Source organism: Capronia coronata, assembly GCF_000585585.1.
Source record: "Capronia coronata CBS 617.96 chromosome Unknown acBCG-supercont1.1, whole genome shotgun sequence".
NCBI lineage: Eukaryota > Fungi > Ascomycota > Eurotiomycetes > Chaetothyriales > Herpotrichiellaceae > Capronia > Capronia coronata.
Window position 1 is genome coordinate 1,369,070 of NW_006912893.1, and position 24,072 is coordinate 1,393,141.

At 52.3% G+C, this 24,072-nt stretch overlaps 10 protein-coding genes across 10 annotated transcripts; 4 read left to right on the top strand and 6 right to left on the bottom strand.

Moving 5' to 3' along the window:
• Window positions 1-418: 418 nt before the first annotated feature.
• Window positions 419-1,915, bottom strand: A1O1_00494 (diacylglycerol O-acyltransferase; the record flags this gene model as incomplete). The annotated part of the gene is made up of 1 exon (XM_007721412.1): window positions 419-1,915. One exon carries the CDS (start codon window positions 1,913-1,915, stop codon window positions 419-421), a length of 1,497 nt encoding a protein of 498 aa, XP_007719602.1.
• An 802-nt stretch (window positions 1,916-2,717) lies between these two features.
• Window positions 2,718-5,135, bottom strand: A1O1_00495 (ABC transport system ATP-binding protein; the record flags this gene model as incomplete). Its single annotated transcript, XM_007721413.1, has 1 exon — window positions 2,718-5,135. One exon carries the CDS (start codon window positions 5,133-5,135, stop codon window positions 2,718-2,720), a length of 2,418 nt encoding a protein of 805 aa, XP_007719603.1.
• Window positions 5,136-5,782: 647 nt separating this feature from the next.
• Window positions 5,783-7,363, top strand: A1O1_00496 (cell division cycle protein 37; the record flags this gene model as incomplete). Its single annotated transcript, XM_007721414.1, has 1 exon — window positions 5,783-7,363. One exon carries the CDS (start codon window positions 5,783-5,785, stop codon window positions 7,361-7,363), a length of 1,581 nt encoding a protein of 526 aa, XP_007719604.1.
• A 1,368-nt stretch (window positions 7,364-8,731) lies between these two features.
• A1O1_00497 (uncharacterized protein) lies at window positions 8,732-10,395 on the top strand (the record flags this gene model as incomplete). Its single annotated transcript, XM_007721415.1, has 2 exons — window positions 8,732-9,141; window positions 9,285-10,395. 2 exons carry the CDS (start codon window positions 8,732-8,734, stop codon window positions 10,393-10,395), a joined length of 1,521 nt encoding a protein of 506 aa, XP_007719605.1.
• A 1,024-nt stretch (window positions 10,396-11,419) lies between these two features.
• A1O1_00498 (uncharacterized protein) lies at window positions 11,420-11,986 on the bottom strand (the record flags this gene model as incomplete). The annotated part of the gene is made up of 1 exon (XM_007721416.1): window positions 11,420-11,986. The coding sequence occupies one exon, from the start codon at window positions 11,984-11,986 to the stop codon at window positions 11,420-11,422; it is 567 nt and encodes a 188-aa protein (XP_007719606.1).
• A 2,450-nt stretch (window positions 11,987-14,436) lies between these two features.
• Window positions 14,437-15,869, bottom strand: A1O1_00499 (solute carrier family 29 (equilibrative nucleoside transporter), member 4; the record flags this gene model as incomplete). The annotated part of the gene is made up of 3 exons (XM_007721417.1): window positions 14,437-14,983; window positions 15,029-15,637; window positions 15,691-15,869. 3 exons carry the CDS (start codon window positions 15,867-15,869, stop codon window positions 14,437-14,439), a joined length of 1,335 nt encoding a protein of 444 aa, XP_007719607.1.
• Window positions 15,870-16,454: 585 nt separating this feature from the next.
• On the bottom strand, window positions 16,455-18,079 carry A1O1_00500 (HASPIN protein kinase; the record flags this gene model as incomplete). The annotated part of the gene is made up of 2 exons (XM_007721418.1): window positions 16,455-17,708; window positions 17,777-18,079. 2 exons carry the CDS (start codon window positions 18,077-18,079, stop codon window positions 16,455-16,457), a joined length of 1,557 nt encoding a protein of 518 aa, XP_007719608.1.
• A 301-nt stretch (window positions 18,080-18,380) lies between these two features.
• A1O1_00501 (uncharacterized protein) lies at window positions 18,381-20,814 on the bottom strand (the record flags this gene model as incomplete). The annotated part of the gene is made up of 2 exons (XM_007721419.1): window positions 18,381-20,743; window positions 20,802-20,814. The coding sequence occupies 2 exons, from the start codon at window positions 20,812-20,814 to the stop codon at window positions 18,381-18,383; spliced, it is 2,376 nt and encodes a 791-aa protein (XP_007719609.1).
• Window positions 20,815-21,226: 412 nt separating this feature from the next.
• A1O1_00502 (uncharacterized protein) lies at window positions 21,227-21,853 on the top strand (the record flags this gene model as incomplete). Its single annotated transcript, XM_007721420.1, has 3 exons — window positions 21,227-21,306; window positions 21,407-21,485; window positions 21,740-21,853. 3 exons carry the CDS (start codon window positions 21,227-21,229, stop codon window positions 21,851-21,853), a joined length of 273 nt encoding a protein of 90 aa, XP_007719610.1.
• Window positions 21,854-22,773: 920 nt separating this feature from the next.
• A1O1_00503 (uncharacterized protein) lies at window positions 22,774-23,793 on the top strand (the record flags this gene model as incomplete). Its single annotated transcript, XM_007721421.1, has 1 exon — window positions 22,774-23,793. One exon carries the CDS (start codon window positions 22,774-22,776, stop codon window positions 23,791-23,793), a length of 1,020 nt encoding a protein of 339 aa, XP_007719611.1.
• Between the last annotated feature and the right edge of the window lie 279 nt (window positions 23,794-24,072).

The window sequence follows — 24,072 nt, forward strand, 5'->3', positions numbered from 1 at the left end:
AAGGGCAACCTGACGAGCGCGATTTGAGGTTGTTCCAAAGGATATTCGATGAGTTAGTGGTGGAATGACAGGGCAAATCGAGGTACCAGACAGACCCCTGGGTCCAACCCCGAGAAAATATTTGTAGAGTTCTGCAGGCTCAGTCGAAGTCACCAGTTTGCAGACTATCATGTGAAGGATTGAGATGGACGTGTTAGAGATGGTTGTTGAGTGGTTGCGGATGGAAGTTGTCGTGGTTGTAGTTCTGACGTCCAATCAATGTACATGTCACGTGGTGTCACGTGACACGGCTGGCTCCCCCATGGCGAGGGAGAGTGAAGGAGAGGGCTACAGAGTATTCACCACGAAGGAAGGGGACCTAAAGTCTTTATGAAGTTCTATAGATGACAGATTATATAACATTCCTATATTTTCACTACTACGTAGCCAAACTGCCAAACTTAGCCTGCCAGGAGAAAAAGTAGATCATGACCGCCAACGGCTGGCCAACGAACACAAAATTGATCCAAAAGATACAGTTCCCGATCACCTTCCCTGTGCCATCTTTCCTGGTCAATGACTCTGTAAATTGAATTAAAGGCAACTGGAGCACCATCCCCAGGAATGCAACCCCGAGAATGCTGTGGCACGGTACCCCGACCGCCAGTTCGTGTAAAAGTCCCGAAAACGCAAAGACCAACGCGCTGGCAACTTGAGGAGGCCACCCGCGACCGACGAGTGGGGAGTAAATATGTCGGCGCATGAAGTGGTAGACCGGCTTGTTCCACGTCGCCCAGTACATTTTGAGACTCGTGCTGTTCCACCAATCCTCATAAAAGCCACGATCGCCAAACATCATGATTTCAGCCAGAGCATTCAAGAATGACTGGAAAAGGGCAAAGAACCCTGCCAGCCAGACGATCAAGGAGATGGTTGACAACTTCATCAACCGTTCGGCAATCGAGGAGAAGTCGAGGACGGCCATGCCGTCGAGAGAGTTGTGAAGGACGGGAATAGCATATTGAGCACAGATGAGCCAGATGAAAACGCACAAGGCGAGCACCTCTCCCACCCGTTTGAAGAAGAAGGTCCATCTTATCCGATCCGTCCGTGGATAGTAGGGTTGATACACAAGGGTCGGCGCCCACCAGAAGTAACACAGATTCCGCAAGGTGACGTTCCGGGGGTAGGGACATTTCGAGTAGATCTCAGGCAGAGCTGACTCTGGTCCACCCGGGTGTAACATGGCATGTCGAAGATCCCGATTGGTGAATGCGTAGGAGCAAGTTTTCAACCAGACGACGATAGCATGGAGTTCGCTGATCATGCCCAAACCGGGATTGTAGACATGGTAATAAACCACATAGCTACTGATCAGCAGGGCCAGAGACGCATTCAAGGTATGAGCAAAGGCAATCCACCACCAGGTATAGTAGAAATCACTCTTCTCCTTTTCCGTCTCGGGTTTGCTGCCGTCCGGATCGTCCTTTTTGCGCCTGCCCACGGCCCCTTTGGCATTCTCCATCGCCACCCGCTCGATGATATAGGCGACGAAGAGGTGGCATGGCGTGAGGGCATACAGGATCAATGCGGTATTGATGTCCTGGCTGCGTATGTTGAACTTGAGCGTAATCAACAGGCCGTACTTCTGAGCGTTCTCGACCACCAACCGTAGGTTCATGACGATGATGGTCAGCACCATGAGGTTGCGGAACCCGATGAAGCTCGGGGTTTCCGATGCCTCATGGCTCAGACACGACGGCTGCACCTTGGAGTGTAGAGCCGCGACATGGCGATACTTGCTGCGAATCCTAGGTCCCGACTGGTCATTGCCAGCAGAGCCACCGGGCACTTCCACAGGTCCTCTAACGTCGCCCAAGCCCTTGTTCGTGACGTTATGGGCCTCGCTCAGTACAGTATGTACATTGCTAGACATTATGCGTATGCGTCCTGCCAAGTGCAAAGAGAAGGTATCTTATGGTCTTGTAAGAGATCCGGTGCGTGAAATTTTCGGTCTTGATCTAAGATTCATCCTTCAAGTACATTCATTCGTCGGACATGTTCCAGATGAGGCGGAATGGAGGGAGGGACATGGGCAGGCAGGAGGTTGCGGCCAGACATGCTGAAGGGTCTAGGGCATGTCAGAGGATCGGCCGTGCGGGCGCCATGGCGTAAAGGGAAATCGGCAGAAGATGACGAAAGGATACGGGAGGAGATCATGCAAGAAACACGGACGTGTACGTGTCACTCTAGTCCATCCAAGGAACAAACTCGCTTGAAGCTTGAGAAAATGGTGGGGAGAGTCCAAGATGGCAAGATGGGAAGTGATCTCATGTTGGGCTTGGGAGGCCTAGGGCCTGTCATCGACAACCCCATAGTATTGGCCATCTTCGACTATATCAACCCCCCTACGCTACCTCAGTACGTAGTAATTAATTAGTGCTCAGTACCTAGTAGGTGCACAGAGAGCAAAGAACGGAGTAATTACGGTGAATATCCTCGCCCATACTACCAGGTATAATTGTACAGAGTGGTCGTACTGCGCAGACAGCTGCAGACCCCTTGCAGCATGCGGTATTCCTTGGGCAAGTACGGAATTGAGTAGGGAGGATTTTGTATTGATCTCACAATAAAATAGTTTGAGACAGACTCTTTTGGCTGTCTCTGCCAATATATCCTGAGGGAAGAGGAATCGTTTTCAGCTGCTGTCGGCTGTCGGCTTGATATCTTATGATCCATCAGTTCTTCTTCGGTTCAATGGCCTCTTTCACCACCTCTTGAGCCTTGCTACCTTCGATTTCGTCGTCGTTGTCGCCTTCATCCGCCGCTTCCAAGTCTGCCTCAATCTCGTCCTTCTCGGTCGGTGGCCCGGTCCGGTCTGCGTCTATAGCAAATTCATTGACATCGCTTCGAGGCGCTTCACCGCCACTCATTTGCCACTCCATCAGTTTGGTAAAAGCTCCATCCGGTCGACTGCTGAGTTCTCGGTACGTGCCCATTTCCGCGACATGGCCATCGCTACTCAAGCAGATGACCGTGTCGGATCGTTTGATCGTCGAAAGTCGATGGGCGATAGAGATGGTGGTGTTACTCGCCCTCAGTAATGACGCCAAAGCTTCATTAACAAGAGTTTCTGACTCGGCATCGAGGGCGGAAGTAGCTTCGTCCAATATCAGAATGTCAGGTTCCTTGACCAGGGCTCGAGCAATGGCAATTCTCTGCTTTTGCCCACCAGACAATTGTGTCCCACGTGCGCCGACATGCGTGTCGAGACCATCGGGGAAATCGCTGATGAACTGGCAGTTGGCTCGTCTCGCTGCTCGCAAGATCTCGGCTCTAGTGGCGTGCGGCCTGCCATAGGCAATGTTCTCGGCGATGGTCCCAGAAAACAGGACCGGCTCCTGCGATACAATACCGATCTTCCGGCGCAGAGATTTGACATTCATTGTCGCAATGTCCTTTCCATTGATCAAGATTTGACCTTCAGTAGGTGCGTAAAATCTCAAAAGTAAGGAGGCGATGGTGCTTTTCCCTCCACCCGACGGCCCGACAATGGCCACATTGGAGCCCTGAGGGATCTCAAAGTCAAGGTCCTGGAAGATCTTCACGGCAGGTCTTGTCGGGTAACTGAAGGAGACGTTCTTAAACCGAATGGGTCCCCGGGCTGACACAACCTTTTCGCCTTTGGTGGGCGAGATGGTGGGTTGGCGGTCCTGCAGTTCAAACAGCCGGGATGCTGCACCAACGCCCTTCATAAGTTCGGAATAGAATGATGATAGTCCAAAAAGTGAAGATCCCGCGTATGCTGTATACATGAGAAATGAGGTAAGTTCGCCAATGGAGATAGTTCCATTCGAGACCATACCGCCGCCGACGTAGAGAAGTGTCAGTATGGTCATATTACCCATTAGTCCTGTCGTCGAGAAGAATGTGGCGCTGATCAAAGACTCTTTCCTCCCAAGGTCAAAGATTTTGCGGACTTGAGTGTTATATCGATGTACCTCGAGGATCTCTCCGGCGAATGCTTGCGAGGTTCGCACATTTCCCAGCCTCTCCTCCGCAATCTTCGTCAGTGTTCCAAGATTCTTTTGAATCTTTCGGCTGAGGTTTCGTATCGATCGCCCGTAGAAGAAGGCGCCCAGCGCAATAGGCGGGAACAGCAGAAACAAGAGGCCAGTCAGTTTGAGGGAAACCCAGGCCATCAGACCAAATCCCGCGGCCCCACTGACGAAGGAGCGTAATCCGTCAGAAAGATTTTGTGTGATGGATTTTCCAACAATGATGGTGTCCGACCCGAGTCTGGAGATCAAATCGCCTACTCTGTTCGCATCGAAGAACTCCGCATCTTGGATAAACGTCTGTCGAAAGAGTTTCGACCTAAGCCTTGCGACAATTCGTTCTCCCACGATTCGAAGGATGATGATTCGCCCGTAGTTGGCCGCCGCGCCGGCTGCAAGGACCGCAGCGAGAGCAGTATAAAAGGTGGTCAAAGTGAGACCGAACAGCATGTCAGTCTTGTCTTCAGCCTCAGGACCTTCTGTCTTTGCTCCTCCCTTGGTGGCAATGTCCAGAATCTTCCCAATGGAGAAAGGAATCGACATGCTAATGGTCGAAGAGATCAGTAGGAATAGAAACGCCCATCCAAGGACTTTGGCCTCTGGCCGAGCAATCTTGATCAGACGCCACACTTCCCCAAAGCCTGAGTTCTTGGTCGTAGATCCTTCCTTTGATAGTCTTGCGCTGAGGTTGACGTGGGAAGCCTGCGCCGCTTTCTCACTCTTCTCGAAAGCCTCCTCTTCCTCCACATCATCGTTCTTTTTTGACCGAGCTTGGTCCTTGATGACCGGCGTTGGATACTCTTGAAGGATGCGACAGTTGGAGAAATGTTTGGCCTGTACAGCTATGCCAGATTGGCGAGGAGCGAATAGCTGGAGTAGTTTCGATCTCGAGAGCGCGCGGGATGCTGTTGAATCGAAAGGGCTCCGGCAGCGGACAGCCGATGCAGCAGCAGCATGAATCGCTCGAGCCTGTATCCGCGAGTGTCGTGGAGAGGAGTTGTACAAGGAGAGGAGGATTTTCTGATCGACTTGATTCAGACGAGGCCCATGTTGAAAGGGCCTGAAAGCAAGCAGCACCGAGCTGCGGGTGGCATTCATGCCGTTGGCGAGGACTGATCACGAAGTATCTGATGTGATCAGGGCATGTTATTCGTTCTCTCCATCTTGATGAGAGCCGCACACGAGGAAGACCGCAGGAGATCCAGGTGCTTCGGAGTGTTGGGAGCGCATTGAAAAGAGATGGAAAAGCGACTTTACACCTGCTGCCTCTAAAACGCGGGTCAATGACGAGAGCGTGGCCGATTGAATGAGGAACTGCAATTCTGACTGGGTCTGCCAAAGGTCCAGTTGCGGCGGCCTGAGCTTGTCCAGGACTTCGTCCCGTACAGGTGGCCGCAGGTGCCTACTGGGTGCGTTAGGCGGCAGAAAGGGTGATGCTTAGTGCCTGGAGATATGGAGCTCCTTAGGCCTAAGCCTGTCAAACTCCCCACTATTAGTAGTAGCTGGTGGTACACGCACCATTAATAACAGAGTGCAGACACCGCGTCCCTCACGCTACGTGCACAGCACTACAGGACCACTGGCACCCCTCCAATTCTAGAAGCATCCTCCCGCCGTGGGCAAACATCCAACATAACCAGAATACAAACCAAATAAACCAACGACCACATCCTTTGACAGCCAGAATCTGTCTATTCCAATTTCCTACTTCCCTTCAAACCTTACCACTCATCCAAACCATCACCATGCCCATTTCATACGACAAATGGGACAAGCTTGAAGTATCGGACGACAGTGACGTCGAGGTACACCCCAACGTTGACACCAAGAGTTTCATCCGAGCCAAGCAGCGACAGATCCACGAACAACGGGCTCAGAGGAAGCACGAGATTGAGACACTCAAATACGAACGCATCATAAACGATGGTCTCCTAGAACGCATCAATGCCCTGCTAGATGCCCTGAAGAAACATCAAGAGGAAGCAAGCACAAAGAACCCCGAGGAGCTGGTATTTCAATCCTTGATTGAAAGTGCAGGAGATCCCGCCAAAGATGAGCCACCCAGACCACCCGAGGGTGTTCATACGCACCAACAGGAGCAACCGCGCTATTCCAAGATGATGGGTGCGTTGGTGGACCAGGTGAAGAAGGAGGTGGACGAAAAGAGTTCTCCAGACCGCTATAAGGACTTCATCGACGGTGTCAATGGCCACCTCACCAAGGTCCAGAAGCTACAGCAGGATCTGTTGAAGCGGCTAGCGGAGCTGGAAAAGGAAGCATCGGCGAAGATTACCAGTGAAGACATCCACGTCGGATTCGACTCATCATTTATCAACAAACCCAAAGCAAAGTCCTCCTCGACCGAGAAGTCGAAAAAGCCGGAGAAGAAGGCAACGGAAACCGTCGAGCTTCTTAACGCGCCCAAGGGGCTCACTTCGCAGACACGGGATGCCTTAAAGTCAGCAGACGGTGCCATCTCCTCTGGGGCAGAGGCTGATGTTGAGGATGATGCGCTGCTCGAGAAGGGCAAGGGCCAAAGTGAAGGTGAAGACGACGAAGACGAAACGAATCTCAAACTCACCCCGGAGGGCAAGCAATTCGCAAAGATCAAGTTGGGCGACTACCGCACATGCCTCCAATACATCTCGGAACATCCAGAGATAGTCAATGAACGTACCCAGGATGCCCTCATGATTGAGGCATTCAATGCACAAATGAAAGGAGAAGATAACTATGCTAAACAATGCGTCCACCAGAGTCTGCTGATTCAATATTGCCGTCAACTGGGCCGAGACGGCGTTGGACTGTTCTTCAAGCGCATCACCACAAAGGGCCATCAAGCACAACAAGTGTTCAACAAGGACCTGACAGAGACTTACGGCAGGATCAAGACTCGGGCGGCCGAGTTGAGCAAGGAAGAAGGTACAGACCCTGCGGGAGTGGAACAGATTCAACTCCATGCTGTCGAACCTGGCACTGAGATTCACATCAATGTGCCCCAGGCTGGCTCGGATGATCCTGTCGAGCAAGAAGCGCGGGAGATCTACGAGAGATTCCCTCCTGGCCTGCAGCGTGCTCTGGAGAGTGGCAGCCTTGACGAGGTCAACATGGTGCTCGGGAAGATGAGCGTCGATGAGGCTGAAGAGATCGTGGAGCTCTTGGGCCAGGGCGGGATGCTGAGTCTGCAGGAAGGTGTGATCGATGCCACTAATGAAGAGGGCCAGAAGCGTCTGAAGGAGATTGAGGAAGAGGAGAGACGTAAGAAGGCCGAGAAAAGCAAGCAGCTCGAGGCTGAAGGAGAACCTGGCGAGGCTGTCGAGGCGTAGAATTGCAGCGGGAAGAGTGATTGACGAGGCAGCGGCATTCTTCAGATACCATGTGTAATGTTCGGCGTCCATGGTTGATATTGATACCAAAAGCAAATGATGTAACTCCTGCTTGCTCGTTTATTATGATTGTAGAACGTGTCAATGTCTCCCTCCGTCCAGCTCGCACTGCCAGTGGTTCACTCGACAGGCGTCAAATCAAGATGCGCCCAAGACGACATCTCCGCTTCGTCCCTTCTTTCCTTCATATTCACACATGCACGAGTATACGAGTGGCTCCATACAGCATCCATGACCAATGAGGGGGGCCTGACGAACTCACCGTCGACCGACTTTACTACGGTCACGAGCCCAGCCATCCAGAGGATATCCCTACCATCCACGACGATTTGCCTGTTCATGTTGACCTCAGCCCGAGTCAGCCGCTCGAGAGAATGTGGCAGAGAAACAGCGCACGGCATATTTGACACCCACTTGCTGGAAGGGCATCCAGGCTACGGCTGAGAGCTATCAAGCATATTGTCCCTCGAACTGGTGTACGGCCTGGAAAGGATAACCGAGAGCTGCAGCTTGTCGACCGCTAATTGCTGGACGCTCCAACTCACTGGGGTTCGGCGGCCTGAAATACAATGGCTAGGCCTGCCTTGACCAGATTCTGTACTTGTCCACCCTCCTCTTCTACCGAGTCACTCGATGGGCCTGATGTGGCAAAAGGCTCCAACAATGATTGTGGGAAGGTTGCGGCATGGACAGTGGCAGCACAGGCACCATAAGTATAATGGCTGTTCCAACAGAGATTGTACGCACCAGAGATGGTCCTTCGCAGCCTCATCTTTTCGTTGTCCTGTTGCCGCTTCGACTTCAACTGCAGTTCTCATACTCCAGCAGTGGCCTGGATAGTATGACTGCCCAATGTCTGCTCAAGAAACGATGATGTCGAGACTTCTTCTTCTCCTTCTCCTCCTCGCTCTGTTTTTCAGCCTCGTCTCCTCGGAACCCTGCGAGCCTGAGGGACCGAAAGTACAGGACTGTCCCATCAAGGGAAACAGCGACTTCTACGGACTTGGAGTTCGCATGGGCATATGTACGTACAGGAAAGCGTCGCTCCGTGTTTAATTTGCAGATTGCAAGATTCTCTCTTCCAGCTCCACTGACGCTTATTTGTGTCCTCCAGACTCAGCCTGGCTCACATCGTGGTTGGCCAACAATTTTCTCTCCGAGGAAATCACAGGCAGTCTGGAAACCAATTCGATATTCCTGTTTGCCCTTTTCGCAACCGTGCTTTTCTACTCAGTTCAGGAGAACGGCATCCGTGTGATTGACGTCCTCGTCATCCATCAGCTATGTACGGGTTTCCTATTCAGCGTCATGTCCCTGTGGGGTTACCGGACCATGTACTATCGGACAGAAGGACCAGGAGGTCGCCGCCATTTTGGTGGATTTGGAACACATTTCCGACTCGTGCTGATGGGCATGATCACCGCCTACGGCGTCTGGTTCTGGATCGAGGGCGTCGAGGACGGCTTGAGCGACTGTGATCGACGTAGAAACTGTGGCGGTTTGCAATCATTCTTCGTCGTGCCCGTTAAAGTGGACAGTTGGGCCAACAGAAGCATCCAGCTCGTGGTAAGCGTCGGCGCAGCCACATATTACGGTATCATGAATCTTGCCGCGCTTGCAGGCGGAACAGCATATATCGTCCGTCGCATCGCGGGTAAAGCAGTCCACTGGGAACTGATCAAAGAGCAGGATTCGAGCGTCAACTTGACGAAACGAGAGTGAGTGTTGCACCTCCCCCTCTTGCCCATCTCCCAGACAAGAGGGCTTTCTGTCTCTTCTCACATCAGAGCAGCGTTCCATATGAGAACAGAGCCGGTTGCTTGGTTGGTTACTTGTAGGTACCCGGACTAATCTGTTTCAGGCTCACGAAATGGTATATCGGCCTCTCATGCTTCAATCTTGCATGGATTGTCTACGCGATCGTCAGCATCGAATTCACCCTGAACTTGAACCACATGAACAACGTCATTGGAACTTCAGGCCTCGTCGGCCCAGGTCAATTGATTCCTTTGGCGATCGGCCTCCTCAGCCTCACGCGGGTACTATACATACTCTCACGCCAGCACATTCCGTGGCTTCGAAAAAAAAACAGGGGCAGCAACGATGACGACGATAGCCAAGTCGGACACTTCTCTCCAACGTCCGACCGGAATTACATAGCTGGCATCGGCCTCACCATGACAAACACCCAGACCATCTATTCGCCGCACTCTTCTTCGCCCGGCCAGACACCGTCGGTGGATAGAGGTTCGATCTCGACGTTACCGCCACTTCCAGCGATAGCGGCTCCGTCACAGAGACGATCGCTGCCGCACCGCATCCTACTAGCATGGCTGCCTTGGCTCGGGCTTTTTGAATGGTCCAAGCATTCGCTCACCCCGTCGTTGGGCCATTATTCGAGTTTCGGCGGTCTGAGTCTGAATGGTCTCTATGTGCGGGGTGGGAAGGCGACAAAGACCAAAGATGCCGAAGCTGGGTTCGAGGTTACGAGAAGGACAGAACCAGCATTCGAACTCACGAAGACTCGAACAGTCGATTCTGGCATGAATCCGCAGGCAATGAAGCCACTACGATATTCCAAGTCTCGCTACGTCCGGATCAGAAGCCCTCCTGGTCAGCAGCATGATCATGACCATGATCAAAGTCAGCCATCGTCGACGACCACGACGACCAGTCCTGTAGAAGTGTCAATCAACACAAAAAGGGAAAGGGAAAGGGAAAACGAACAGCCATCGATAATCACGGCCGGTCTGCTGAGTTCCCCGCCGCAATTGGCTCCCGGGCAGAAAGGGTTGATGTCTCCAGACACGGGTGATAACAAGATGGATATCCAGGTGGATTTACAGGGCCAGCGACGGTCAGAATCAAGTGAGGTTGGGATCACAGGACATGCTAGAGGCATCTACGATGGAGAAGGTTATGACCATGACGATTACGAAGATTATGATATAAGTTGGCGATCTCATGAATGAGTATTAATAGGATCAATGAAGGTATATGATGACCATAGACCATCTTGGAAGAAGAACGCCACGGTCACGAATGATCGTGACTATCAATACCTGCAATAATAAGTACATGTATCAAATATGACAAACTAGGAAATGCTGTTTCAACCTTCTTCTAATCCCCAAGAGTCTACTTTTCACGATATGACATCTGATGCTGAGGGCTCGGTCTGGAAACATCCAAGGTGTTCATCGCATGGTATCTGATACGCCTACATGAGGTAGGTAGATATCTCGTCTTGCCAATACATTATTGAGGCCGCCGCCCAGTATCTGTCCCACAAATGGATGACGAGGAGTGATCAAGCTGCTCATGACAAGGAACGGTTGCGAAGAATATGGTCACCTCTACAGGGGTCTTGTCCTGTCTGCGCGTAAAATCTTCCTTCATGATTTGGTTATATCCGTCACCTGCTGAGGCAGTTCGATTCTCGATACCCAGTCCATCTGCATTGCCCACATGTATGGCTTACAAGTTGTCTCCTCAACCCCTCTCTATACCTGGATATCTCCACTATGCAAGTTGGTTCTCGTCGTGATATCAATCAGAACCACCAAAGGCCAGAGCGAGCCAGGACCGCAGGTTTGTTTGGGAATCTGGGAACCCAAAACCAGGCAGCCAGGAACGTATAATGGACCATCCGATCCATCGTTGGCAAGTAAGTCGTCCACCAACCAGCTTCGACACCGCGGGAACGCCAAAAAAAGACAGAAAGGGATCAGATTCCATAAGCAAGATCATCCAATGCAGAAATATTGCGCCGGCGTAGCCATTCCGAGGGCAGTCCGCGCGTCAAAACACCGTAGCTCCCAGCCGCGCAAAGAAAAGGCCAAAACGAATCGAATCGAATACCAAAGTGTCACCTTTGGAGATAGATATACTGAGGAGGTGGTATGGGAGAGACTGTAGCCAAAAGACCATTGTCTTTCAGGAGATGAAAGGATAAAAACCAGAATCAATATTGCTGATATGATATAGGAGATTTCTTCACATCATCATCATCATCCGCGTGGCCCGTTTGCTGCTGAAGCTCGGTCTCGGAGAACTCTCGCCCTGAGCCCAGGGTTTGTGCAGGAAAGGTTGGCCGTCGATATTGTCCCAATGCGCGCCCTGCAAGGTCGCCGTGCTGCTTCGGTTCTGACTGTTCATGTGCGTCCTGGGGATTGGCATCATGTCGATCGTGCTGCCTCGGTATAAGGGACCCATGAGTCGGTCTTTGACGGATTTGTTTCTTCGAGGCATGGCCGCCGGCGCGGGAGGGCTGGGGGCGAATTTGTCCGGCTTGTCTGAGCCATCTTGGTTCTTCTCGCCCGCGAGCACGGCTCGGTCTGTGTTGATCTGGGCCAGGTGTCGTGATCGTCGGAGGTGGATGACGAAGAAGGTGATCAGGCCAATGGCCAGGATGGCGGCGACGGCGATGCCGACGCCCAGACCGGCTTTGGCGCCCGCGGACATGTCGCGCTTATAGAGATGTGAAACGGGTGAGGCGAGCGTTGTGGAGGGCAAAATTGTCAAAAGGAAGGCGAACACGCTGAGAGGTTGTAATCGAGCCATGTTTGATGGATGGATAGCCTTGTCTCCTGGCCGGGAGGTATGTAGTCGTTCAGATCGACGTCGTGAGAGATGTCACTTGCGCCTGTTCGTCCTCGTCCGGTCAGAGAAAGTCGTATAGCAAGTGGGACGTCGATCAAAATGTCTCGTCACGCAGGAAGAGGGATTGGCCTTGTAGTTGTATAGAGCCTCGTGGGAACTGAATGGTTTGGATTGGGATCTGGGTAGGGTCTGCTAAAACTGTATACAAGCTCAAAGAACCGAGATAGTGGTATAGAGAAGGGGAGAGAAAGTCCGTCGTGGTCAGTACTTGTTCCAAAGAAGTGTCAGGAAAACGAGCAGGAGCAGGAGTAGAAGGAGAAGATGAGAACGCATGAGACAGCGCGCGGTGATGTTCACTTCCTCTTCTGGCCTGGCATAAGGCCTGCAAAGTGGCACGACACACACCCCCAAGCTGCGAGGCGGCACGGGACATGGGGTAAGTAGACGTAGCGCATTTGTTGCATGTGGCTAGCCGCAATCATGAAATGGACGATCCTTCACTGGGAGGAGAGCTGGTCTGAAACGCTGGGACCTGCATAGGCTGGATGGTGGAGAATGAAGCTGCTGGGTTGAGGCTTGTCAGGCTCGAGAATAGAAAACATCTAAGAGCCATCACAGAGCTGAAAGTCTGACAGATGGAGATGATTGGATGTGGAGCCCCTGGGATGCACCAAAGGACTGGGGTATACTCTGTACTCTGTATATCCTCTGCTGTCGTCTGGTTTCTCGCGTCTTCGGGTCTGCTGAAGTCAGGTCGATGACAGAAAGCCAAACCCGAAAATAATATTATGGTTGTCACTTTTGAGCCTTGTCTCATTGGAGGCTCCACCACGACGCTTTGATCGTAGCGTATGTCTGACTATACGCTTGTCTTTCTTGGGCTGTACTCTGTATGTATGCGGACCACATCTGACTCTTTTTCCGGGGGGATAGTAGCACACTGAGAGTTGTGCTCCCCCTTGACAACAAATGTTACGTATATGTCGTCTCGGTGGTCCTGGCTGGTCAAGGCAGCTCGTCCTTCGATGGCGGCCATGGTGTTCCCTGGATTTCATCGAAGAGTTTCAGGTTTGCGCCTCCTTGCGGAAAACAGGCTTCGGGCCGCAAATTGATTGCGAGCAGACCTTGCGAGCTGGTCAGTCAAGCGGGGGACTGACTGCCTAACCTTGTCAAGTCGTGAATGTCCATAAGTCCTGCTGGGCAGTGATTGGTATTGGTCTTTGCTCGGGATGGGTCAAGGCTGGATCACCCAGGGATCATGGGGGTTCGCAGGCGGCGGTAGACTGTGACTTTCGAGCCAGCCAGCCAGCCAGCGTGGCAAGGCCATGGTCCAGCTGTACTCTGTACGGAGAGATGGAGACAACAATGGTCCATTTGGCTGGAGACGCTTTTCCTGTTCCTGAAAACCATCGTCGCGCTACGGACTTGTCACGTCGGCGTCGGCGTTTCACCTCCGATGTTCCGGCGCTAGCTCTCTTTACCCCTTGCACGTGATATCAATCTCCGTCGCCGTCTCATGTTCCTCTCTCGGCTCTACAGAGGATGGCAGAAGAGACGACTGTGGTGTCTACCGGGTGATATCAAGCACTTTGAGCATTCAACAACAGCTTCGAAGGGTTTGGTGAGTGCGGTTGCACAGTGTGCAGCTGTAGAAGTACACTGTACGACTCTCCCCAGCATAATCACATAATGCTCCGGCCAAATCGGCGCCGACTTCGCCTACCGTCCCTTCTGACACCATGGGCAATCTGATAGATCCCCCGTCACAAGAAAACGTCTCTGCTGTCAAACTCGAACAGGACATACCCGTGAGGCTGTGTGCTCGCCTTATGGCTTGCTGTGTCTAAGCCAGTCGTCATCGTTGCTTACCTTCCTCGCTATGCGCCAGGAAGCGAAGTATCGTCCTTGGTGCAACTCCTTTTCTCATAGCTATGTATCCTACATTCCCTCGCGTCCAGGTTGCACAGGGGTCTGAGTATCTTCCCGACGAGAAGTCTTGCTTGTCCCCAAGCTTCCCTTTCAGCTGATATCAGGGGCCATGCAGCCGTAATGGAGGTGAGCGATACGTCATCGACCAGACCCATCAAGTAGTCAGTGCGCACATGGGTAGCCCCCAACGTTCGACAGTGCTTCTTATTGAGCGAATGACAGCCATTGTTCTCAGACGCGTTGAAAAAGCCCCAAGCCTAACCAGATGCGCACACCACCTCTTGCGCCGAGAACAAGGCTGCGTTTGAGGATCCAATAACAACATGCACCTGACAATGGCTTGAAGCCTACATACTCAATGACATGGGACAATGTCAAAGTCCTGCCACGGTAGCTTCAACACATGCTCCAAAAGTTATTGGAGTTTGGCCGTACTCGTGTCAAATGTGGCCTCGGAGGACAATTGCTCGTGCTTGATCCTTCTAAACATCTCCGAGTAAGAAGCTGAGCAGACTGCCGACAGTCAGACCGCCGACAAGCATCAACCCCATGAATCCACCCGCTGCCTCACGTTCCTCTGGTGCAACCCAGTCTCCAGAACCCATCATACATTCGCTGCCCAGATATCCGTTGGTGAGACCAAACAGAAACTGAACAACGACCAGATAGAAGAAGTCGCTTTGCACGACGGCGCCTCTGCCCTTGATGTTGCACAGGAAGTACAAGGGAATGAATAGTAGTCTCGCCACAGCCAAGCAGAAGAGGGCAAAGGGATAGTGAGTCAGAGAGATCCGTTTCCACAACGTCGCCAGCCGACCAAGCAAGTCTCCTATATTCCACAACAAGAACGCTGTAGGGATGAAGACTGCAGAGTCGATGCCTCTGACCGATCGAATTGAGGCCGTGAATACGGGGAAGACCATAGTGACGCCAAAGCAAACGAAGACGGCGGCAGAAAGGAACGGTAGCTTCTTGAACAATGTCGTAAGAGGTACTTCGGGCCGCTCATTAGGCTCGAGGTCTTCGTTGCTCGTAGTCGCTCTCGAACTGCCGGTGAGTGCATCTCCTTCAGACGTCTCGTCTGCCGTCGATTTAGACGCGGCACGAAGCGCGCGAGCCTGGCTCTCTTTCCTCAAAAGATAGAAGAAAGCAAACAAAGAGATGATCGAGATGGCAGTGGCCGTCAAGAAATAGACCAATGCAGAGGTCGGAGACTCATCAGCACTGCCTGGATCACCCGCCTTCTTCGCAGGCACTGCAACCACTGAAATGATCTGTGCGAGTGGGGGCAAGACCCCTGCCACAGCCTGACCAGTCATAATAGCTTGAGTATATTCGCTTCTCCCGAAGCCTGATGCGAACGAGAAGAGTCCATTCTGGATAAGGCCGGTCGAGAAACTGGCGCAGAAAATGGCAATAAGCAAGAAGCCGAAGTAGACTCCGGCGGGGGCGGGGACCAGTGTCGACAAAGACAGGATCCCAAACACTACTGTGTTGATGAGTAGTGATGCTGTTATTCGCTTTGGATAGGATGCCCCCTTTTGTATTTTGGTCAACGCTGTCATCGAGGTGAGGTTCGTAACCGTCGACACGGAGATCTCGGCGGCCTGAAAGTGGTTGAGGATCCATTCGCTCGTTCGGAACCGGTGTTGGAAGTAGGGTGCTGCAGCTAGAAACATGTTCCTAGAACGGTGTCAGTACTTCTGTCTTGGGGGGATGAGGACGTTGGAGCTTACCAAGCCCAGAGCATGGCAATGCCGAGCAACAGGAAGATCGCGTATTCAACCCATGAAAAGGGCGCCGTGGCCTCTTCGTCTTCCGATTCATTGTGAATACTCTCTTCGTCTCTTTCCACGTCGGTGTGTATAGGCTCGTACTCCGGGCCAGAGCGAAAGAAGCGCTTGACTCGGTCCATGTTGGACAATTCTTGTAGTTCGAATGGTGGTTGCTGCGATTGGGACTGGAGGGGCATAAAGAAGACGGGCGCGGCCGTCAAATCGAGGAATCTACCGTGTCATCTTATGCCACAGTTTAGTAAATAGGCAGTGAAAGCCACAGAAAGGGCTTGATCGATCAGCGGAACGGACAATTAGTAGAGGTTGTCGTGTCGTGCGAAAGAAGGAGGGATGGTGACCTGTCGACGTGATCGTGATCGTGGAGAATCGACGCTTGCGGATGACCGCATACAAGTACATGGATGGATCTTAGTCACAGATAAGGCATCGAGTCCTAGGGTCCCAGCCTTCCGCCTTAACATCACGCTCTCCATCAAACCTTCCTCTTCTTGTCCTCCTTGATGATTATCAGTGCTAGTAGTCCACTGCTTCCGTGACATCTCTACGACAACTCAACCAAAAAAGACACGAATGAACGGGTTTGTGGTTCAGCATGATCATTACTCATCACTCATGACTGGCCGCAATGCGGCTTGCCCATCGGGCCAACGCCAGCGCTATGCATGAACAAAAATGAACGCTTCTCTCCCTCATCCCCTACCCTCCTACTCATCCAGCTGGTCTCTGAACACCGCCATGTCGGCCGGCGTCAGCCATCTCTGCTCCACCGCCGTGGCCAGCAGGTCGCCGGCACTCTCCGGCATGAAAGTCGGAGAGGTGCCATTGACATAGACGTCGACCTCCTCCAACGTCCTCCACATGGCCAACTGCAGCCTCTTGGCCGCTCTGCTGCTGCCCGGCAGACTGGCCCCTCTGCCCACCGCGCCCTTCAACAAGAGGTGGGCCACCAAGTATCCCAGCCACATGACGTTGGACTTTGGGAGGAACCTGGAGTACTTGTCCACCTCGTCGTACTCGACTCCCTCGAGTTCGGCCAAGGCTTGCGCCCTGGCTGCCTCTGCCCTCGCCCAATCCCGCACCTTGCGGTACGTGTCGTATTGGATCTTGTCTGATTCTGTTTCGCCTCGGGCGTCGTTCTCTTCCCAATACTTAATCGGGTCGAAAACGACGAGGTCGACCTCAGAATCTTTGCCGACTTTGGCTCGGGCGAGGGTGTAGTCGATGACGGTGACTTGCAGGTTCGAGAGCCCCAACGTCACTGCCGGTTCCTTCGACATGTCTTCGACGACCGCCTGCGCGACATCGCCGGGGCCGTTCCGCTTGAGTGGCTTGTAGCAGACGTTGCCGTTGTGTAGGTCTCGGTGTTCGAATTCCACCTTCTGCTCGGCATTCGCCAGTACCATCGTCGTTTTCCAGAAAATGTCAAACGCTTGAAATGCTGACGGGTTCTTGAGTTTCCACACTGGCGTGCCGGCGTCGTCCATCTCGATGACCACATACAGTTGGTCGGCGGGAGTGGTCTTGGTTGGATCAGGGTTGATGGCGTCGCTGGGATCCGTTGATTTGTACATCTGAAATGCGTCGAGGAGAACGTCGGGGTACCTGCCACTGACGACGTGGACGCCTCTGCAGCGAGCGAAGCCATGAAGCGGGTCGAGGGTTTGTAGGACTCTAACTTCTCGCGTGATTGACTCCAGGTCTCCAATGTCGTCATCTTCGGTCTTGTCGACGGTGAAAGGGATGACTTTGATCACAAGTCCGCCGCACTCGTACACTTGCATGGCTTCTTCGAGGTCTTTTGGTTTGAGTTTGAAGACGTCGGCGAAGGCTCCCTCTCCGAGTTTGGTGCAAATGTACTTCGTTCCCATGCTTCTGCCGAATTCCTGAAAGTCTTGGACCTCTGTCTTGACCAGCGAAAGTAGTGGTTCAAGTGCTTGGAGCTTATCTTTTGTGAGGGTCTGGCATTCCCAAAATCAGTATCTTGTTGGTGGCAGATCGGCTGGAAATAGTTCGTGAAGAGACTTACCGCCATTTTCTTTGATGTTGTTGCCTTGCGTCGTCCTCGAAGCCGGGGGTTGTTCTCTGCTGGATCTGCTTTTTCAGGTAAAGGCTTGTCTTGAACAAGCTGCTTGGACGCGTCTGTATCATTTTTGATCGTCAGCTTCTCCATCTCGTCCACGATCTTGTTCTCGTCGCCGCCTCCGAACAGGTCGAAATGCACTGCGCGAGCTTGTGCCATGGCTGGTTTCTTCTTGCCATAGGTCTTCTCGAAGCGACGGCTTGGTCGCTGCTGGTTCTTCAGCTCGCCCAAAGCGTGCGAGTCGGCCATCTTGGAATACACAAAGTCACTATGGTACAAAGAGAAGGTCACTTACCAGTGCTTGAGGGTTGAATATGTGAATGAAGTTGTCTAGTCCAGATATCGTTAGCGTCGGATGTAGCCGTTCGTTGCCCGGTGACGGTGATATGTAAAAGCGGCGTGAGATGATGTGAGCCAAAGAGTGGCATGATATATGTGTGAGGCACATATCACATGCCGCTTTTAACACAGGGGTGCGGCAGAATCATCTCGGCAGAATTATGTCTATTGTTCTTGTCTATTCAGACACAACTGGTTCCAATACTATTGTTCATTTCTCATAATCTTGCCAAGATGCATGGAAGAGATCTCTATACACAACAATGCCGTCTTCTTTCTTAGTCCCTCCTTCTTGAGTTGCCCCAATCGCTGGCTTTCCCTCAGCTTCTTGAGGTGTCCGGAAAGGCATTGGGACCTGTTGTCGGGTTACCTGACCTGCTCTTGTCCTTCTCATTTGCAGAATGACCTTGTTGCGATCATATCCCAGATGGCTAGCTGGTTTCATATCCCACATGATGTCGTACAACTCCCAGTAACGATCAGCAGGAGTAATATTTCGCGTCCGAGTCCACATATTGTGCGCTTTCAGCCGTATGCCTGCAGCGAAGAGCCAACGAAGACGGCGGATAAAGATCCAGCGGATGATCGGTTCTTTGACCTCAACACCGTAGACATCACGCAGCCTCTTCAGGATACGAGTCCACCTCAAGCAGTGCTCTGGCGTGACCGCGTTCATACCCCTATGTGGTCTGAAACACCACGATACCAGAGACTTTTGGACTTTCTCATCGAAGAGGACACCCAGCCCAGACAACTTGGGAGCATCTTGTTCCAAATCACCCAGCTGATGTAATCCTTGAGCCTTGTACTGTTCGGCGATCCAGTATGTCAAGCACTCTAATTCTTTCATCCGCCCAAGTCTGCCCAGAGCTCGAAGAGGCCATCGCCAATACTTGATGTCAAAGTGTGTTCCTGAAGCGAGTATGTCCTGCAAAAGGCCAATCAAGTATGCAATCCGATCCACGTTCTCAGCATGAGCGAATACACTTGATTTGGTATCCCGGAAGAGGCGATTTATGCAACGGACGATTGACACCGAGATGGTCAAGCCGCGCGCTTGCAAATCTCTTACCAAATCCAATGCTCTGGCCCAATCACCTGCTTCAAGCATGATTCGAAGTACCAAATTCCCAGCACGAGCTTGGGCTGTGTCATCGAAGACCCCGTCGTTGAGAATGACGAGTGTCCGGTTGAGTTGCAACCAGTCTCTTGTCCGGTAGTACTCAGTTAGTAGTCTTTCCTGTAATCCCAGATTCTCAAAAACCTCATGGTGGAGATCATTGTTAACAAGGGCTTGGACCATTTCCCAGCGTCCAGCATTGCACACCTTCCTGAGGATTCGAACAAAGGCAGAAGACCCGGTGTCGATCCCGAGATCATCAAACTTGTTGAACCTTGCCTGGAGTGTAGCTAGGTCGGGCGCGGTCAATGCCGCCTGGCGGACAGCCAGCGGCCCTGCTTCAATCAACCCGATCATTCTCAGACTGTTGACCGTAAAATCGAAAGAAAACGCCCTGGTCGCAAATGCTCGGGCCACAAATTGGTCACTGAGTTTCGTCGGATTGACCCCAAGGGTCTTGCTCGCAACGATGTTCAGAGATTCTGGAGACAAGCCGGTGATCCTGCTTCTCTCTCGCGACCAGAAGCGACGGGCCTGGGACTCGAAGGATGCCCCCGCCGCGTTCAGGGGTAACAGGAAACTGCTGAGCTTTTTGTGGTGAACGACCAGATAGCTGAGGAACGGTTCCAGCACTTCGAACCGTGGGGGCAGGTCCCCTCTTGAGATGAGAAAAGAGTGCATCATAAATGCGTCGGAGGGCCGATCGTGCTCCCAGAGAGTAGAGGTTACGTCGGTGTAGATTTGAGTTTTGGGCACCAATTCATGAACTTTGCAGAAATCCTTGAGCACATTCGCCGACTCCGCACGGCAAGCAGAATCGAAGACTGCCAGAAGATCCTCCCGACCTCTGTAGTGGGATTGCAAGAGGAAGCTCGCAAAGTCGACTGCTCTTTGAGGCGCACTGCCCTCTAAAGCAGCCCCTACCACCTCGGCGAAGAGGGCAGGACGGTCGAATTTGTTACGTTTGGCAACTTTGCAAAGTGACCATAAGAACTGATGGTCGGCCGCACCAGCAGAAAGGAAAATCTGCCAGAGGACATTCGCTTGAGGATCTCTATCATCAAAGCGAATGGCCTTGCCACGATATTGGAGGCCACGCCATATTGCCTTGATGCCATCATGACCATTTTGGAGAGCTTGGGCTCGCAGCAGGATACGCCACAGGTCGATGTTTTGACGAGCTGGAGGTTTGTCAACGAGTCTGGTACCTATATCCAAAGCATGGCCGACGTCCGCCTCGTATAACAGCTGTTCTTTACTGCGGATGCCGTAGAAGAATGCGTCTTCCAAGATCGGCTCCCATCTCGGGTCAACTGGAGTGGAATTGTCTCCGGACTCAATTTGTAAAGCTTCATCGGAAAATCCTTGACCGGCAAGATCGCTTGTATAGGATGAAGTCGTTAAGCCATTGCGTCTCGGACATGACACCCAATTCCCGCGACGTGCTCGGGCTGCTGCCCATGGGGATGCTGTCGTTACCAATCGTCGGATGCTGCGAGCGCTAGGAGATACTGATGGTAGACATGGTGTCCTCGGGCTTTTGACAAGACGGACCCAGGACACTGTCATGTAGCATGAACCAGAGTGGATTTGGAGACCCTTCCGCTCGACGCGATGTGCTGCATGGGATCGTACTCGGTACCTCTGGTACTTTTGAGAGGAAACGGGAGTCTACCAACTCTTGACGAGAATGACCAATGTGCTTCGACATAATGGAAAGATTGTGGTGGATCACGAGACGTCGATACCAACAATACCGGCGGGTCACGTGGCCGCAGGCTTGGGCTTGGCACGAGCTTCTCTAAGTTGCGAGCGTCGAACGTCGAACCTCGAGCCTCAACGTCCCGGAAGCTCAACATCGTTGTCGTCGCCCTTTGAAGCTCTCAACTCCTCGCCGTTGCTCTCGATCGACCAAGTAACTGCCATATATCGCCAAAATGGTTGCGCCTACAGCTGCCCGCATGATGCATGCCACTCGGGCACGCATGTTCACCCAGTCATCGGCTCAAAGATGGGGGTAAGTAACTTGCGCGGCAACTACCACCACACCAAGAATCAGCCATTGGAGAATGGTGTTTTGTATGGGATAGCAGATGGCTGACTTGGCGTATCAACAGATTTGTCTACCGCGAGAACAGGGTTCCGTACTACCAGCGCCTCTTCCAAAAGCATGACGGGAAACGACAATGGTGGAAGGTTAGTGAGCTTTCTGTTACTACAATCGTCCTTCTTTTCATTCCGCAATGTTCCGAAAGAAAAGACACCTTTACAAAAGGGCGAATCTTGAGGACGACGTGATGCTGGCGCATGAGCATTGTCCCCAATGGAGACGAATACGCGACCGAGATTGAACACCCTGGGCTGAAGAGCCGGGATCCCAATCGGGGAATATGCTTCCTACACTGCTCTTCTTCTGCATTGAATAAAATCGCTGACGTCAGCTGTACCAGACTTCCCGAAGCCCCTACATCCTCTACCCATACTACACCATGCTCATCGGCAGTTTCACTTACGCCTTTTACGGCATGACCCGCATGTTGTTTGGCCACAAGACACCCTTCTAGATTGGACGGCTTGGAGTCAGATGGGATGGAATGGTGACAGGTCCACGATTGCACCGGACAAGAACGTTGTACATACGCACAAGTTAAAATCAAAGGAAACCACAATCAACAGCTCTTTAGTCTGTTTTTCGGCTCTGATGGCATGTGCCTTGGCATCTTTGAAAGTTTGTCCTTTTATTTCGTCTATGTCCCAGAAGGACAAATATATTCAATCACGCAGCGATCAGCACCGGTTCGAGCACTTCGCGGACCAACTTCCGGCCACTGGTCTAGCTGCGTTGAGCATCTCTGGGTCACTCACACACCGCACGAGAGACTCTTGACCCATGCCGAAGTTCGCTCCAGTCGCTGTTCTGCGAACAGCAGGCCTTCCGGCTACGTTGACGAAGTGTTTGAGATCCTCAACCCTGACACTGCTCTGGGAATCTGCTTATAGCCATCCCCGCAAGCTGATTGGTCACTTTCGGGAAGATTGTTGCGAGCTTGTCATGAAATGCCATTCCAGGAGTGGATCGCTTACCAGCGAGCGTGATTGAGGTGTTGGGCCCATATTGGCAACTGGACAGCCTGTTTCAACGAGCGCAGACTCGTCACGCCGCATTCGGTGTTGTGTTTTTACATGTTTCCTGCTCTTATGGGCTGAAAGTCTACAACGCTTAAATTGCTGCTCGCATTCGAATCCCACATTCACACAATTGACCAAATTGGCCCGAAGACAAGTTCCCGCCCTCTTCGAAATGCAGACTTACTTAAGTGAACCGTCCCCGGATGGCCCGTTCCTGTGTGATACGATGGACAGCGCGCGATATACAACATGGTGTTTACTCTCTCAGCTTTTGGATTTGTGCTGGTTACTGCCACCCTTGCATTTCCTCTCACCCCTATACAGAAGCGTGGCCTACCTGACTTCGTGCGTCAATATGGTATCCTTGCGACTCCGACTGACACATCTAATGACCCAGACTAACATGATTGCAGCACCAGTAGCATATCTCCATTCCCAAGAGTTCTACTTTCCCAGCGACATCGGGTCACATTTAGCGCACAGCCATGCTGAAGACAATTCAGGAGCGACACTCACGCCTACTTCGCCATTGACGCTAAGCAACCTCGACGAGCTCAATGTCTTCGCCAACTCCGGCGTGGAGGTCTATCTGACCTCCAACGAAGGCATCCAAGCGCTCCCTTCCTGGTTTCAAGGCTCCCGCCCCTCCACAGACGGCACGCTACCGCCATCGACCACCGCCATCATCACCGTCTCCAAAGCCAACGACACCATCGACGCCTTCTACTTCTACTTCTACGCCTACAACCAGGGCAACTGGGTCCTAGGTCTTCCGGCGCTAGAATTCGGCGACCACGTCGGCGACTGGGAGCACACGATGGTCCGCTTCGTCCGGGGCGTGCCGCAATCCGTCTATTTCAGTCAACATTCGTCAGGCCAGGCCTTTACCTATTCGGCGGTACAGAAAGCAGATACAGATATGCACTCAAGGAACGGGCTTGGAGTGCGACCCGTGGTCTACATCGCCAACGGCACCCACGCCAACTACGCGACACCCGGTCCGCACGACCATACCATTCCAAACGTCAATACCCTGGTAGGTCCGCTCACAGACCACACGGACGCAGCAGGGATAATTTGGGATCCGTTGCCACAGGCGCTGTGCTATGATTACGACGTTGACGCGGACGTGTTTACGGCGTATAGTAGTGGCGGCGGCAGTCCGCCAATGCCGATTTCTGCAGCAGGCTGGCTCAATTTCAATGGTCGTTGGGGTGATCGTCAGCTCCCGGACGATACGGATGGGCAGCTCGATGTGTTTGGGCAGAGAAAATACGTGTCTGGCCCGACGGGACCAAGAGATAAAGGACTTGCGAGGACGAAGGTTTGTCCTGATGGGCATGAATGTGTGGTTTTGCCGTTTTTGGTGCCTTGATGGTGAAGAGAAGAGAGTCAAAAAAGAGAGGAGAGAATGTTGGGTGGGTTGGTGAAGCCTGTATATGTGAAGACTCGTTGGAATAGATCTGTACGAGGAGAATGCAATGTCAAAGACATATACACGCACGGCTGCATGAAATCTATCAAGACTGAAGAAAAGGGTAAAGGCTGGGAGAACAAGCAAGGGGATTTTGTATGTTTGTTGTCGTTAGGTAGACCTCGGCGAGATGAAGGTCGAGTTCGCTGTTGTCGCAGCAGGTGGGTGACATTAAACTGT